The sequence below is a fragment of the Acanthochromis polyacanthus genome, chromosome 16 (assembly GCF_021347895.1).
Source record: "Acanthochromis polyacanthus isolate Apoly-LR-REF ecotype Palm Island chromosome 16, KAUST_Apoly_ChrSc, whole genome shotgun sequence".
Classification (NCBI taxonomy): Eukaryota; Metazoa; Chordata; class Actinopteri; family Pomacentridae; genus Acanthochromis; species Acanthochromis polyacanthus.
Window position 1 is genome coordinate 3,792,161 of NC_067128.1, and position 16,241 is coordinate 3,808,401.

At 44.7% G+C, this 16,241-nt stretch overlaps 1 protein-coding gene across 3 annotated transcripts in view; it reads left to right on the top strand.

Annotated features, from left to right (window-relative positions):
- Window positions 1-9,714, top strand: part of bcl11bb (BCL11 transcription factor B b) — a 29,218-nt gene extending 19,504 nt beyond the window's left edge. For all 3 annotated transcript variants that reach the window (XM_022195165.2, XM_022195164.2, XM_051936563.1), the window contains one exon: window positions 4,473-9,714. In XM_022195165.2, the coding sequence (XP_022050857.1) occupies window positions 4,473-6,538 (2,066 nt within the window). In that variant the 3' untranslated portion in view covers window positions 6,539-9,714. The remainder of the gene's footprint in view (window positions 1-4,472) is intronic.
- The last annotated feature ends 6,527 nt before the right edge of the window (window positions 9,715-16,241 follow it).

Here is a 16,241-nt window from a genome sequence, read left to right on the forward strand (position 1 = left end):
GTGGATGTGAATCCCACACACTTTAAAGCAGGAGCACTGTTTCTTTAAATCCTCTCTCAACGCTGTCAGGCATTTCAGCTGGTCATATTGGCTGCAGACACACACACACACACACACACACACACACAGATGTATATGGTTAGCAGGCTGAAGCTGGTTCGAGTTAGCATGGAGCCAGCCACACTGTGTGAGAGCCTTACCCCCTGCCTGCTACTGCCACCCTCCGCAGTCTCTCTCCATTTCTTTCTTTTTACTACATATGTGTGACAGTCAGTCGGAGTCTCTGCACCGTCCGAGCCTCCCCTCTATCCCCCACACTCAAGACTCACGCAGTTGGTCTGCGTGGCCCCCGTGTCTCCTGATTAGCCCCCCGTTCATGACAAACAAGCCATCAGGGCCGAGAGGGAAAAAAAAGGAGGAAGAGCAGGAGGGACGGAAGGGAGAGAGGAGGAGGAGAGGTGTGTGTGTGTGTGGGGGTGCAGGGGGTGAGGTGAGGAGGCTGGGACCCCTGGGGACCCCTAGATCACAGCCATGCTAATGAGGAGCTGCTTTGCCAGCAGCAGAGGTGTCAGCTAACCCCTGACAGGTGCACACACTTGCGTATACTCCCAGGGCTTGTGCAGGAGCGTGCACGTGGGATTGGACTGAATGTGTGTGTGTGAGCGTGCAGGGACGGCAGAGGAGAGGAGGGGCTGCAGGGGCAGGTTTGTGTCCCAGTGGCCTAGCCTGCGGGCGGCTTTGTTCTGTATGCAAATCTGTCGCGGTGGCGTTCTGTCGCCCTTGATGGAATGTTGGAGCAGCACAGCGAACCTGAACCCCAGGAATGCTGCAGTGCGCACACACACACACACACACACACACACACACACACACACACACACACACACACACACACACACACACACACACACACACACACACACACACACACACACGTGCTTGACACCCAAATGTAGCACATCTTCTTGCCCTCCTTGTTAACAACCAAAAACCTGCCCTGGCTTTTTTTTTCCCTTCTGCTCCTACACTAAAACAACTGCACACTCCATTCTGCAAGGCGCTACATAATTCTGTCCACGCTGCCTGGGCTAAGCATTCAATTGCTACTTATTTTCAATTATGATTTATTTTTCCTTGAGCTTTGTGAGAGTTAATTTGGCATCAGTGAGCATTCATTATCATCCACACGCCGTTCACTGTCAGCCGAGAAGCTCCCGTTTGCCCATCTTGTTGAGTACTGAGCCTGTGGAATTTTGTTATTCTTCTGCGGTCTTATTATAAGTCCCCCTGGATTAGCGCATCTGATAAAGGCCCCCAAAATGTAAGTGTAATGTAAATGGAGGGAGCTCATGCTTTGAAATATAAATCAGACTCAGACTGCAGGCTGGAGAGATGGCATATGCGAATTCCTAAATTAAACACAAATCCACATGTCTGCACCATACGCCCGGTGTCTACGTCAACCCAGCCAACCTCACACCAACTTTTCTGCGCTGGCCATATGCAAACAGTCAATACCATGGCTCCCCTTCATTCACTGGCATTTTGTTTGTACTTTTTAAGGCAAAATAATGGCTATAAAAGGCAATCTGGAAAGAATAAAATCTGATGTAAAGCTCAGATCTTAGTCCCTGAAGACTGGGTTAATTGGCCTGGTGGTTTAGTAAAAAAACCAACCCAGGAGAGAAGGAGAGCATTATTACTGGCCCACCTCAGCTCCATGCATGTGCCAATGTTTTAATAACTTCCTCCAGGCCTCCTGGCCCTTAGCCCTCGTTTTGTTGCACAGGACAAAGAGCTGCCCTCCTAAGCTGGTCTCACTTCTGTATTGTGTTGCTTTGTTTCATGGGAAAGTCTGCCAGAGTGAACACCTTGGCAGCAAAAACAACCGATAGTCTTTTTCAGGTGAATCCCATTACGCTATAACATTTACAAATTGTGGTATTGCGAGAAAAAAGCACTGAAATGCAGTGTACCCTATTGCTGAATCCTGCTGTGACTCCATTTCATTTAACCTCTCATCTCGGCCTCTTTCACACACGCTCAGAGTATGTGTGTGTCTGTGTGCACATGGTGTGCCGGAGTAAATTGGGCGATTAGGTCCAGCATCAGTGACTGCGTGGAGAGGAGAATGTAACTATTCTAACTGGTAGTTGACCTTGGCGGTCAGCAGTGGAGGGGTCCCTGTCTGTGTGTCAGGCAGACGACTGTAATTACCACAAACTGAAGCATGATACGGCCCACCGTGATTCTTTAATGAAGGCTTTTACTGGCCGGAGCACTGAGGGGCGACACTTTATCAGCAAGAGGAAAGGAAAGAATGGAGGGAGCATGTCTCCAACGTGTCCATGTATTTGTGCAGCTCTTTGCAATCTATTTATCCATCTTTGATTCTTTAATTCTCTTGTCTTTTCTTTTCCTCGCTCTGTTTTCATTTCCCTCCCCCCACCCCCTTTGCTCGGTTGCTTGCTTGTTTGGGAAGTTGATGAAATTTGTCTTTGGCTGTCATTAGGCAGCAGCCATCAGCTGCCACTCTATTAGCTGCCACGCTTCCTTTAACAGCATATGGCACGGCTGTGTAAGATATGACAAGATGCAAATGTGTTGCTGTAGTGTTGCTGGTAGTGGGGGGGAGGGGAGGGGAGTGTGGATGGCAGTGTTTGATTGGGTAGTTTGTATTGATGAGGCCATGTGTGCAGACAAAAAAATGGGAGAAAAAAAACACACTTTGAAAAATCGAGTGAGATCATCAATCCTTCTCCCAATCTCACATCTTCATTTAATATTGATCCCTGTGTGTTGATGAGATTAGACCGAGTCTATAGACCTGACTGGGATCCCGGGGGGCATGTAAATATCCGCCGTGTGTGTCGGCGTGTGCATACATGCGTGTGCACCGGAGCACGTCTGGCCCTTAAAGTCCCTCCACCTCTCTCCTTACCCCCTCTCCTCCCCTCCTCTTCCCTTCCCCTCTCTCTCGCTCTCTTCTCGCCGTCCAAGCTGTTAAGCTGTCCAGCTCTCTGCTGCCAAGCGGCCGTGTGAAGCTTAGCCAAACTAAACACGGGCAGGCAGCCCGCCACTCGCCCCACACATACATGCACTGCACAGACGTGAGCATGCAAGCACAAAAATACATCCATGTCGACTCACGTGCACTAGCGCACACACTGGTAGCGGGAGTCAGGTCGCTTCCCGCCCCACACAAACAGTGAGAGTGACGGCTACACCAGAGCCCCACTAATAGCAGAGAAAAACAGACAGAATCAGTAAATGAGCCCCTCATTAACTTTTTCTGACCCTTTCTCCCCTGGGGAAAGCCAAACCAATCACACCGCCAAATCAGCTTCCTGTACCAGACACTGATCCAACATCAGCTTTCGCTCATCTGTTCCACACAGTACAAGTGTGTGTGTGTGTGTGTGTGTGTGTGTGTGTGTGTGTGGATCTGTGAGTCTATGGAGGTGTGCACTGAGAGAAGAAAGTGAAAAGAGAATATTCCTGCGCTTGTATCAGTGTCTGCTTGTGTGTTTTACATTCCATAACAAAGGGTGGCTTTGAGGCAGTCAGCCATCTTAAGGACTCTTTTCTTGATCGCATAAGACTTTGGGCAGGAGTAACTTCCCCCGTCTTTGTTTGGGCCCTCCAGGCTTCGAGCTTTGGGACCACCGTACCAACTTGACTCCACTTGCGGTAGCCGCTGATGATAAAGTAGATGCAGATGCCTTGCAAGCAAACACAAGACTGTGGAAATGCCTGTTCGGTGTGAGCCTGTGTTGAATTACACAAATTCCTACCAAGGCCCTCTTTATGAGTCACCAGCAGGCTGACAGGGCCGTGCCACAGTGACTGATAGATTCATTTGGCATTATTAAGTCACACCATTTAAAGGGGTAATTTGTGAGTGACGTACAGTTGTGTGTGTGAGCAGAGCCACAACAGATCGCTTTACTGTACTCGTTATTACACCAGTGACGTAGAGCTCTATTTAATGTGGATACTGTGTTATGAGTGGAGCTGTTTACGTCTCCATCACCTCTCATCTCTTCTTTTGAGTGTCTCTCTGCTCTCTCTAATGCCACAGCTCCCTCCCCCACCTCCCATATTTCCTTTTTCCCCCCATTGGTGTATTTTTTTGCTGCCTCTCCTGTCTCCATATGGAAATGACAGAGTAGACGAGATGGATCTGTATATTAAAGCCGAGCTGACATTAGAATTAGCATAATGTGTCGTGGCCTAAGGGCAATACCTGCCACCTACATTAGCCTGTAGACACACAACCTGTCTGTTAGTGTATTTCACACACAAAGACACGCACTGAAGCCCCTCATGCATATACAAAAACAGAGAGCTACTAGGTTTTGAATCTGAGTGCAATTATTTTTTCTTAAAAAGGTCTTTAAAATACTTTTTTGTGCATTTCACTTGAATTTGATTATTTGACTAATGATGATTTTCTTTCTTGTGTCCCACAGAAAAAGATGAACCATCCAGTTACATCTGTACTACCTGTAAGCAGACCTTCAACAGTGCCTGGTTCCTGCTTCAGCATGCCCAGCACACTCATGGCATCCGCATCTACCTGGACAACCACCCCGCCAACTGCTCCCTCACTCCTCGCATGGCTCTGCCTCCCCCTCCGGGAGCCGACGCCCTGCCTCGCTCCCCTCTCCCCACCTTTCTCGGTGACACCAACAACCCATTCCACCTCCTCCGCATGGCTGCGCCCCTGCTCAGGGAACACCCCCCTCCTCCGGGGTACATGGAGACTCGGCTGCCTGCAACGCCGCCTTTCGTCAGCCCTCCACCTCCCCCGAGACCCCCTCTAGAGCGGCTAGGCCCAGAGGAAATGGGGCTGCTGTCACAGCACCCCAGTGCCTTTGAGAGGGTGATGCGAATGACACCCATGGAGCCGCCTTCCATGGACTTCTCCCGGCGACTGAGGGAGCTGGCGGGCAACACAACCAACAATGGCGGGCCCACGCCTCCTCTCTCACCCAACCGTGTGCCGCCCATGCACCGTCTGCTGAGTCCCACGCTTTTCCAACCAGGTGCCAAACCCCCAGCATTTCTCACCTATGCTCCGCAGCCACCCACCTCTCAGGGGGGACACGGGTCTTCCAGCCCTCCCGACTCACAGGGTCAGAGCCAGACCCCAGGGAAATCCAAGTCCTGTGAGTTCTGTGGCAAGATTTTCAAATTTCAGAGCAACCTGATCGTGCACAGACGCAGCCACACAGGAGAGAGGCCGTACAAGTGTCATCTCTGTGATCATGCCTGTTCTCAGGCCAGCAAGCTGAAAAGGCACATGAAGACACATATGCACAACAAGTCTGGGACCATGAGCGGCTCCCCAGAGCAGGGAAACAGAGGAGAGGGGGGAGATGGTGAAGACAAGACAAGGGAAGGAGATGCAAGAGAAATGGGGATGGACAATGAGGAGGAGGAGGAAGAAGAGGAGGAGGAAGAAGAGGAGGAGGAGGAAGAGGAGGAAGAACTGAGAAATGGAAGTCGGCCAGATTCCAACTTGAGTGAGGACTCCCAAGAGTTCAGCCAGAACAGGGAAAATGGCCCAAGACACTCTCCTGAGGACAAATCCCTGGGCGGGAATAGAGTAAGTGACAGTGGCGGGGTGGGCATCATGCACCCGTACAACCACCTGGACAATCACCTTAGACTTAACCCTAACAAGAGAAGCTTGGAGAGACAACCTAATGGAGATGGAGGAGAGAGAGGTGAAGTAGAGAGACAAAGAGACAACGAGAGGGACCAGGACAGAGAGCGAGACGAGCAGGAGGACCAGAGACCTGTGATGAACGGAAGGATCAGCGTATCCGAAGCAGAGTCCTTCCCTGGGCTGTTCCAGCGTCGGCCGACCCCCATCACCAGCCCGAGCCCCTCTAACAACAAGAGGATCAAGATAGAGAAGGAGCAGCTGGAGATTCCTCCAACCATTCCCCTCATCTCCCCAGAAAACGTCTACTCTCAGCTCCTGGCTGGCTACGCTGCTTCACGCCACTTCATCAGAGAACCTTTCCTGGGATTCACTGATTCCCGCCAGTCGCCGTTCGCCACCTCCTCTGAGCACTCGTCTTCGGAGACGGGGAGCCTCCGTTTCTCCACCCCGCCCGGGGAGCTGATGGAGGGCGGGAGTGCGTCGGGGCGCAGCGGCAGCAGCACCCCTCACCTCCTGCGGGGACCTGGACCCGGCAGGCCCCCTAGCTCCAAAGACAGGAGGAACGACACCTGCGAGTACTGCGGCAAGGTGTTCAAGAACTGCAGCAACCTGACGGTGCACCGACGCAGCCACACGGGGGAGCGGCCCTACAAGTGTGACCTGTGCAGCTACGCCTGCGCCCAGAGCTCCAAGCTGACGCGCCACATGAAGACCCACGGGCAGTTTGGGAAGGAGGTGTACCGCTGCGACATCTGCCACATGCCGTTCAGTGTCTACAGCACGCTGGAGAAACACATGAAGAAATGGCATGGCGAACATTTGATGGCCAGCGAGGTCAAACTGGAGCAAGCGGACAGAGGTTAAGCCAGCAACCAGACAGCTTACAGTGTACACAAACACACACACACACACACACACTCATACATGCACACACAAAAATCCCTATAACCACTTCTTCAGCAATGGGGCTTGGCTGGATAATCTCTTTAAAAATTTGAGATTGATTGATGTTCATCTTTTTTTCTTGTCACAGAAACTGCCACCTGAGAATATAAACAAAGGGAAACTTTAATGAGAACTTGTCTGGAACGCCTAACTTGGCGTTTCTTGGCAAACTGTCTGAGGATTTTATCAGTTAGGAATCCATGGAGCCTTTCTACTGTGCAATAATTTCTGTATTTATTGGATTTTTGTAATGATATTTGGCATGTGCAGGTACATCTTTGTGGGATTTCATATGGAGTTAGTTTTGAAATGTGCTAAAAAAAACATTTTTTTTTCTAAAATGCGACGGAAACTGAAAAGAAGTCACCCTTAATACAAAATTTTCTTTGTTTTCCTTTAAGGAACCTTATTAACATGTGAAAGTAAATTTGTGTGAAGCGGTTAGCTTTTAAAAGTATAAAATAATTGTTTTCTATATTAACTGCAGCAGCGGACTACAATCCATTCCCTCATACAGGCCTAAAAGCACTGAATGTCAACCTGACAATAAAACATCATGCTGGATTTTTAAAATCCAACATTATCTTAAAGACCTGGTAAGTTACGATTAATTTATTCAGGGAATTTTGTCCTTTTTAAACATTGGCATGTGAATAATTTCAAAATGCAGTTACTGTATTGCTGTCCCTGCTTCTGCGGGGACATAAATAGAGGTTGCACTTAAATGGAGTTACCCTTAACTGATGCTCAGTACATTCCCAATGTAGGATTAAACCACCATATTTAATATGTTGAATAAGTTAAGACTACTTGTGATTAATGTGAGAAGGAGAACAGTCCTGTTTATGGTTTGTAAATATATTCTTTTTTTTTAATATGTTAAAGTAGCCCTGACTGACCATGAAAAATGGCCGAAAACTAAACAATCAGAAGACCAGCTGCTTGCATCATCCACAGTATATGCTAAATGTAACTACCATGCATTATTGCTTTATCAGACCCCCACCCCATGTGTGCTTACTCAGAGGCGATTTGTTAAAGTACCTTAGCACTCTCCGAATCGTTCTCCATCTCCCTCTCGTGTCTGCCACAGTGGCCCTCCCTGACCCAGGTCGACTTCCTGCGTCCCCCCCCAAGGATCCGCGAAATAGTTTCAAATGAAATTCATATCAATATGTGTGTTGGCGTGTGTTCTTCTCTCCGCAGTAGCGCTCTAAGCCTCTCTCCGACGGCGTCTTTTCACAGTTCACTAGCTCAGATTCATGCATTAGAGCGGCTTTTAAAAGGAAGCCTGTTCATTCGCCTCACAAAGTGATACGGGTTTAACTCCCAGTAACAGATTTTAGAGACAGTGTGCATGTTCGTGTCTTTTGGGGATTACGTTTTTTTATTTTCTGCATCGTTCATCCTGAAATGAATCTGGTGCTAAGAAAAAAAAACAGCTATATGAGTTATGATAATTTGGAGCACAGCTGCACTAGGGGTGGCCGGGCGACCTTGAGCAGGGGCTATTCTTAAAGCTAAAAAATGAAAGAATGGAGCTGAGAAATGAAGAAGTGTGAGAAAGAAATAGAAGGAGAGAGAGCAAGACCTTGACCAGGGAGAATAGTCATTCAAATGAAATTGGAAGCATATGAAAAGTGTATTTTTTTGTACCCAAATGCACATCTACTGGCCACATCTTATAACAGACCATCGGAGTGAGACAGAGTGAGCGTGAGAGGGAAGGAGACAGCAAAGCCACATGAAAGGAGATTGAGACTACATCTTTCATTTTTAGTACTGCAATTCTCAATCGTCAAAATCATCGTCACTTGAAGGTTTGACCTGCTATTCTGGCCCATTGTCAGGTTTTATCTGTGCCACTTTGTTTTGATAGAAAAAGAAAAAAAAAATCTCCACTGTACCTTGAATGCAAATTCCTCTCTTTGGGAACTTTAGAAAACGGAAATGATGTTGAGGTCACGAGAGCTCTCCATAAGCTATTCAGTCACCATGCAGTTCAGTATGTTTTTAGTGAATTAACATGAAAAGCGAGACCGGCTGAAGAGCTACTCTCAGCTTGCTTACACATGTTGATGCATGAGTGCTAACCAAAAAAAAATGAGATAGGAAAAAAAAGAAAAATCAAGGTCCTGATGTGTATTCATTCCCAGAAAATTCAGTTCAGAGTTGGGCCTAAATGAACCACAGAGCTGTGAATTCGAACACGTTTCAAACAATGAACCCCCACAGAGATCCAAGTCACACATGGACATTCAGTCTTACAATATGTTTACAGTGTTGAAGTATGCCATTCATGAAATACTCTGTGTAAGTGTTTAAAATGATAAGTATTGTTTTTCTCCAATGTTCTTTCAAATGATTTGAATGCCATAGCAGTTTTGTATGATTATCCTGGTGGAGGGATTTTATCTACATGAATATGTTTCTGTATGATTGCTTGTTCACTGTATGGACAGTTTTTTAAATGTAATATTGCAGAATCATGCCAGATTATTATTTTTTTCTAAAACAGTGGTGCCATTATTGACTTCTGGTATCTTCTTTTAATTTTAATGTTTTGTTTTTTGTTGTTTTTTTTTACTTTTTTTTTTTTGAATGAGTTGATGGTTTGGTGAAGCTATCCTTTATGGATGTAAAACAAAATGACTAAAAAAATGAGAAGAATGAACCTAAAGGAGGAACCTTCGGCAGGGGAACACAGGGGTTTTGCGCAGGAATGCTTTTCAAAGTCAAATATCTGAGACTTTCATGGACATTAATTTTTTTATTTTGTTTTTTTTGTTTGTTTGTTTGCTGTTTTTTCCCCTCATGGTTTCGTTTAAAAGGTCTTGTGATGGCACTTACAAATGTAATTTTAAAAAAAAGCATTTTCATATTTCACTTTTCACAACTTTCACTTACACTCTTTGTACAAAAATAGTTTCCTTGTTCTTTTTTGGGGGGAAGTGCATCATTGTGAAAAAAAATAAGTGATTTCAGAACAGTACACATCTGCTGTTTTGAACATATATGTATTTTTGTAATGTGTTGAAAAATCAATACAAGAAAGCCAACACTTCAATAAATGTTGCAATTGCTCTATGATTGAACCAACTTTTCATTCTGATTATTTTCTCAGATTTATTCTTCTACATCCTGGAACAACTGCAGATACCTCTAATATTAGATTTAGTGTGCAGCTAAAACATAAAAAGGAATATGCTGCATCAACCACATCTGCTAAGACAGAAACAATATAATAAATCTCTGTAGGGGACACTGGAAACTGAGACTGAATTTCTACATCCCACAGTTTCATGCAAACAATCACAAACTGCAGCTAATAATTTAATCTGACCTCTAATCTAATGCTGGCTTTCAGGCATGCCGCTTGTCAACAGCAGCTGACCCTTGCAGCATGTTCAGTTCATTTCATATTATTTATTTAAACCTCAAACTGAAGGACATCGCTCATGTATAATAACTGCACACACACTTAAAATCAATCAGCAGTAAAAGAAGAATCAGACACGAACAAGCAACACTGAAATGAGAATTAACAATGAGAAAAATAAGTGAGACGAAGCTATAAAAAAGAAAACAAATTAGTGGCAGTTACATTCCCTACAGGCAGCTGTTAAACCTTCAACTTAAAGTACGTGGGGCAGATTTTTCACATGTGCAGGTTGAGCCAGTTTTACGATCAGGTTTGAAAACATTAAAAGAAAGCAGTCGTATGAGATGAGCTTTTGTAAAATAGCTTTATTAATAAATAAAAACAAATGCTGATGCATTCTCGCTGGCGGAGCAGGGAAGCCAGTTTTTCTGATATATTAAGCAACAGTGCGTCCCCATAACTATCCCCAGAGATGAATCTTAAGGAGGCATAATATACTGCTTTTAAAGGTTTGAGAGTGGAACTGGCTGCCCGTTCATAAATAACTTCCACGTAGTTTGACACAGAGAGGAAAAACTGCTTTTACAACCCCTTTTTTTTCCCCTCATAAATACACTAAGACATGATTTATTTCTAAAAGGAAAGCCGAGTTTAAGTCACAGTTTTGAGAATAGCTTGTCAATATGGACTTCAAATGCAAGTTTTTAGAGATATCTGAAGTATTGCTCTCACTTTACTGTAAATCAAGAATGCCATTGTCAATATTTTCAGCTTTAGCAAACAACGTGTAAGCTTAAATAGTCATGTTATATGTAGAGGAACTATACAAAACAGACAAAAAGCAAACAAAATCTCCTTTATCATACTATATAATACTATATCTGCTTATATTTTTTGCATATTGAGGAATTTAAAGTGTAAAAGCTTAGAGAATGGAGAAGGTTTTCAGATCATTAACTGGAAAAATACTGCATTACGAGTAAAAATCCTCCTGAAGTAAAAGTATACAAGTATTAGCAGCAAAATTTATTAAAAGAATTAAAGTAAAAGTCCTGGTTTAGTCCTGCTGACTGGTGTTTTATTACACATGACATGGTTAGATTATTAATATGGATTTATCAGGGTGTCAGCAGCATGTTCCTGTTGTAGCTGCTGCAGGTGGAGCCAGTTTAAACTACTTTAAATCCAATTTTTTTTCATGCACAGGGACACCAGATGGGTAATGGGAGAGGAAAGCTGAGAAAACAAAGTTCTGACGCCCAAATCTGTTTTCAGGTTTTCTCTAATGTTGGATTTTTGCACAGATATTGGATCTTTAGAAACTTAATTTAAATGAAACCATGTGAGAAGTTTAGAAAGTGAAATGTATGACCCTGACCACACACACGCTGCCTTTTGTCAGAAACCTAATCTTCAACTATTTGGTGAATTTCAAAACCTTGTTATCATGTCCACGGTGCAAAATCTTCATCTTAAAAGGATCTAAACGTGTCAGAAAATAGTACCTCAAAAGTGAGTAAATGTACTTAGTTATTTTCCACCACTGTCCTGTGGGATCTGGCACAAAAATAGCAGCAGTTTCCTTGAAGTCCCTGAAGTTGGAGCCACCGCGGATCAGACGTGTTGCAGCACATCTCTCAAAAACCCTGTCGCCTGTTCATGGTTTGTCGCTGTCAGTGGCTTCTCGCCGCTGCCGCCGCTGACTGGAAGCTCCCCAAGCCTTGTTGTTTTCAATATGCTCTGACTCAGCCATTTGACCAGAAGGATTTTGGCTGTTGTCGAAGCCATTCAGGTCTTTACACCTGCCAGTTTCTCCCACACCCGACATGTGCTAGGAATCAGACAGAGGCTGTGATTTAGACAGCAAAATGTTGAAACAAGGTCTCCTCTTATGTGATCATATTAAGCCCCTCTGCAGTGGAGAGGAGAGGTAAAAAAATAATAAAAATCTATGGACAAAAGAGAAAAATCAGTTCGGATATTACACACTGACTCACTGAAGTTGTTGTGGCTTTTTAGGATACTGTACGTGCATAATTTTTCAATTTTAAAATCACATTTTTTCCCGATGCTGACCAGTCTCAAGTTGGAGGACATATTTTAAACCGATGCTGGAGAAAATTCCCACTAAATTATCCTCAAAACTTCTGATGAGGAGCCACATTTTCAGACACAGTCCCTGAACTGAACATGAAATAAAACAGCTTCTACGTTTTTTTTTTGTTTTTTTTTCCATTTGAGAGAGCAAATACATACATTCTATGCTGAAGCTGATGTCTCTGTGCTGACGTTTTTTATGGTTGAAATTCAAGAAATGCCTATCATGTTGTCAGCGAGGAATCTCTCTTAGCTTGCAGTCATTTGGCCAAACGTTGCAGGGGCAAGACAAGACAGATGGATGGTAAGAAATGAATCTTGATCAGAATCTGACACATATTTCACGTGGTGCGAGAAAAGAGAAAAGAAAATTCCTAAATTTAACTTCAGAGACGGCTGCTAATACGACTCCTTTGTTCTTATGGAAAATAATAGTCCAATTGTGACTCATATGTTTTATTTCTGAAGGTAGCTGTTGACGGTCTCACGCTTCATAAATGAGTCTTGGCACGAGTGCAGGGACCCATCAGGTATTTCTTGATATGAGGCCAGCAGCAGTCAAGTCTGTCCTCACTTGAGCCTCCAGGCCGTTGGATAGCATAGCAGAAACAGTGCATGTACAGAATGTGTGTGCGCTCGGTTCTAGAGAAGGTACAAGAACAGGGAGAAAAGAGACACAACAATAGGGGTGGAGATGGAGGAGCAAAGAAAGCAAAGCAGGCTTGTGCACTGTGGCTTTGTGTGAGAATGTCAAAATCAGGAGGAATTCTCGAAGCCTGCCAGCTCTTGCCACACACAATGAAACATTAAGTGTCTCAAATTTATGAACGATTGAGTGTAAAAGTGCAATTATTACCTCAAAATATTCTAATAATGACACAAGTGGCCACAGATTTGCCCACACAGATGATGTTTGGAGGATGTGTTGTCTGTAGAGATGCGACTTTCCCAACTCTGTTTGTGTGTGTTTGTGCCTGAAGGCTGACATCTGGGTGCCATGTTGATGATTCTGGTCTTCTGGTCAGCAGAAATGTGCATGTTGAGAACATGTCACATTCCCACAGCTCTTATGGCATAACTATTGACACAACAATTGGAAGAGGATGCCTCTGCAGATGGCTGGCAGCTGCAGATGTTTTCAATGACAGAAAAAATGCAATAAAAATATTAATCAGAGCTTTTAAAATAAGTTTTTCTGCGCTCAGTTTACTTCTCGCTATCTATCTGTGTATTTAAAGAGTTCTCATGTCTGTATTTCTTATCAAATTGACATGCTTGAAAGCAAACTTGTAAATTTAACATGTCACAACCTTATTTTGGTGCAACTTCATGCCCAAGCTGAACTTTCTTTTTCTTTAAAGGGCTACTCTCCATATAATCAGAGGCCACACAAATGTGAGCTCACAGACCTACTTCTGTGCCACCAGCCCATTTTCCACAGTTTACATGTGACATGAGGTTGAGAAGCTTCCTTTTAGGCCTGTTTAGGAGCAGGCAGCCTCCTGTGTGCCCAGCTCCATGGGAGAAAAGTGGCCTCAAGCGCCACTGTGAGGAGGTGCTGTATCCTCTTCAGGAGAAAGTGCTGGGCAGAGGCCTGCAGTCACAGACAGAGAGTCGCGGAGCAGGAGATGGGAAATCACGATTTGGAGTAAAACCACGTCCTCGGGGAACAGGGTGTCAGCAGGGATTGCGGTTCACGTCCTGGGCCACACGGAACCACAAGGTCACCGCAGAGACCCTACTTTCCAGTGGATCACAGGGCTCAGGCCCCACTGGCCTCTCTGTAGATATCCAGTTACTAATCTGTCGGCCCTGACCAGTACCCAGGCAAATTCCCTCCCAGAGAGCAGACTGGGCTTCGCCCTGCGACACAGCGACCAGAGTAAATCCAGCCCAGCTGGCTCTTCTTGGGAACAAGGGGGGAAAAGGGAGGTGGAAAGAGGCAGGGAAGTAGGGGAAGGGTGGAGGGAGGAATGGATGGAGGGCACGCAGGGAGAACAATTTAGAAGGTGGTCAGGAGACAGAAAGCAGTGTGGTCGAGGTGGTCACTCAACAGCTGTGGCTTGGGAAGATCCTCTCTTCTGGGAGAATCTGACCCAGAGGAACAAAGGCTCTGCGGTCGTGTCGAGCGTGTAAGTAAAGGACAGGAAATGCAGACTTTTTTCAGAGGGAGGAAAACACTGAAGCCACTCAGTGGGAGGTTTTGGTCGTTTACAGGATAACCATGTCGTCAAGTATTAAAACGGCACTCATCTCAAAACAGAAATGACAACTTTCGGTTGCTATAATTGCCTCTTTCATATTCAGACAATTCCTTAAGTTTGGGAAAACTAGAATCTATTGTTTGACAATTAGACATTATAGTTCCTTTATTTTTCTGAGCTCTCTGCTGGAGATGGTCTTTCAGACCAGTAAACAGACATGACAGACACCTGATGTGAGCCCCTTTAACAACGATTTTCCTTCATGAAGTGACGCCGTTTTCTTTGCTCCAACAACTCGGCGGGTCGTGACTGCACAAGCCCTTCCAACCGCTGGCCGTCACCTCACTATGGAGACACAGTCAAGCAAAACGTTTATTTATCCCTGAGCTGCAGCCACACCCTCACTGTCTGCATATTTAGGTCTGCTCCGTCTCTTTGCTTTCAATCGCTTCGTCACTCGACTCTGACTGTCAGAACCTTTGTTTCCTCTTTCTTTTCTCAGCTCTTTGTTCTTAGTTTCCTTCCAGATAAACTTTCTTTTCTCATGAGTTCCCTCCCTTCTGCTTTTCTCTTCTTCCTTCTGTCCCACTGTCAGTGTAATTCCATTGGTGTCAGACCTCCCAGGTGGGCCCAGACACAGGTAGATAGCTGCCGCGGTGGGGAAGCTTCTCTGCTGTCGGCTTCCTGACGCCCGATCTTTCCCCCCACACATGCTCTCACACATGCACACCTTGCCTCAGGGGGGTCAGTGTCATTGTTGACATTGGACACATGCTCGTCGTGGTGCAATATTAAATCTTCTCATTTGATTTGGACTGTAATTATGTCGTAAAAACAAACTGGCTGTGAAGCCGTGGCCCGCCAGTGTGATCTACTTTCATCAAGTGCAGACTGGCTTAATTACAGAGTGCGCCATACACCCATCTTTCACTGGGCAGCTTTTCCTGCTGCTTCTTTAAGCCATCACATTCTTTTATTGTGCGTTAATCACAAGGCAATTGGGCCGCTTGCGATGGCTGGGGGTAGATTTTAACACTGGTCTGTACACATCCTGTGTATTCTGGAAAAAAAAAGAAGAAAAAAACGTCGAGTTAAGCAGTTGTACATGGTAATGGAATCTGATGCCTCCTCTATTTCTGCGGTGCATTTAATGATATGGTTTTCATACCACAAAGGTATTCAAATGCGAGCAATCTGAGAATAAAGGATTTGCTGTTCTTTGTGCACTTCAAATTGAGTGTGTGAAGCTAGACAGATAAGTAAATTGGACAAGAAATGACACCGCCTCATAAAGAGACAAAATCACACCGTTGTGAATGACTGTAAATAAATCTTCGGTCATTTATTTTATTTCTGTTTCATTATCTTAAGAGGGAGCCATAAAACACTCAAGAGCCAAGTGTGAGGATATATGGACTTTATGAGCAAATTATTTCCTCATATAGCTCCAGCTTTTTATCTGGTTTTTACATGCAGACATCTGAAATACATGTTTGTTGAGGCCTAGATTTGCCAAATGGCTAAGTCAAACCAGATTTTACTTTCACATCAATCCACACAGGCGGACACCAGATGCCAAATCTCAACATATGGCAATATGTATATTCATTTTTTTTAACCTAGTGTTTCATGCAATATGTTTTCAAGCATTACTTCAAAACACAGGGATGATTTACACTGTGTAATATATGTAATAACCTATCTTCTATTTGTAGGATTAAAAAAAAACAGCGCCACTACAACTTATGATTTAAATAATGAAAACCTTCTCTTTCGCTCAGAAAAGTCACAAAAATCCAAGAATAAAAAAACAGGCTGCAGCTATAATCTTGGCCACGGCAGGGTTTATGTTAGCGATGAGAGTGTGAGGGAAGGATAAGGGATGGAGCCGTCTGGGGACTGACCCCTTTATGTCGTAATAGTTGAGCTGAAAAAGAGG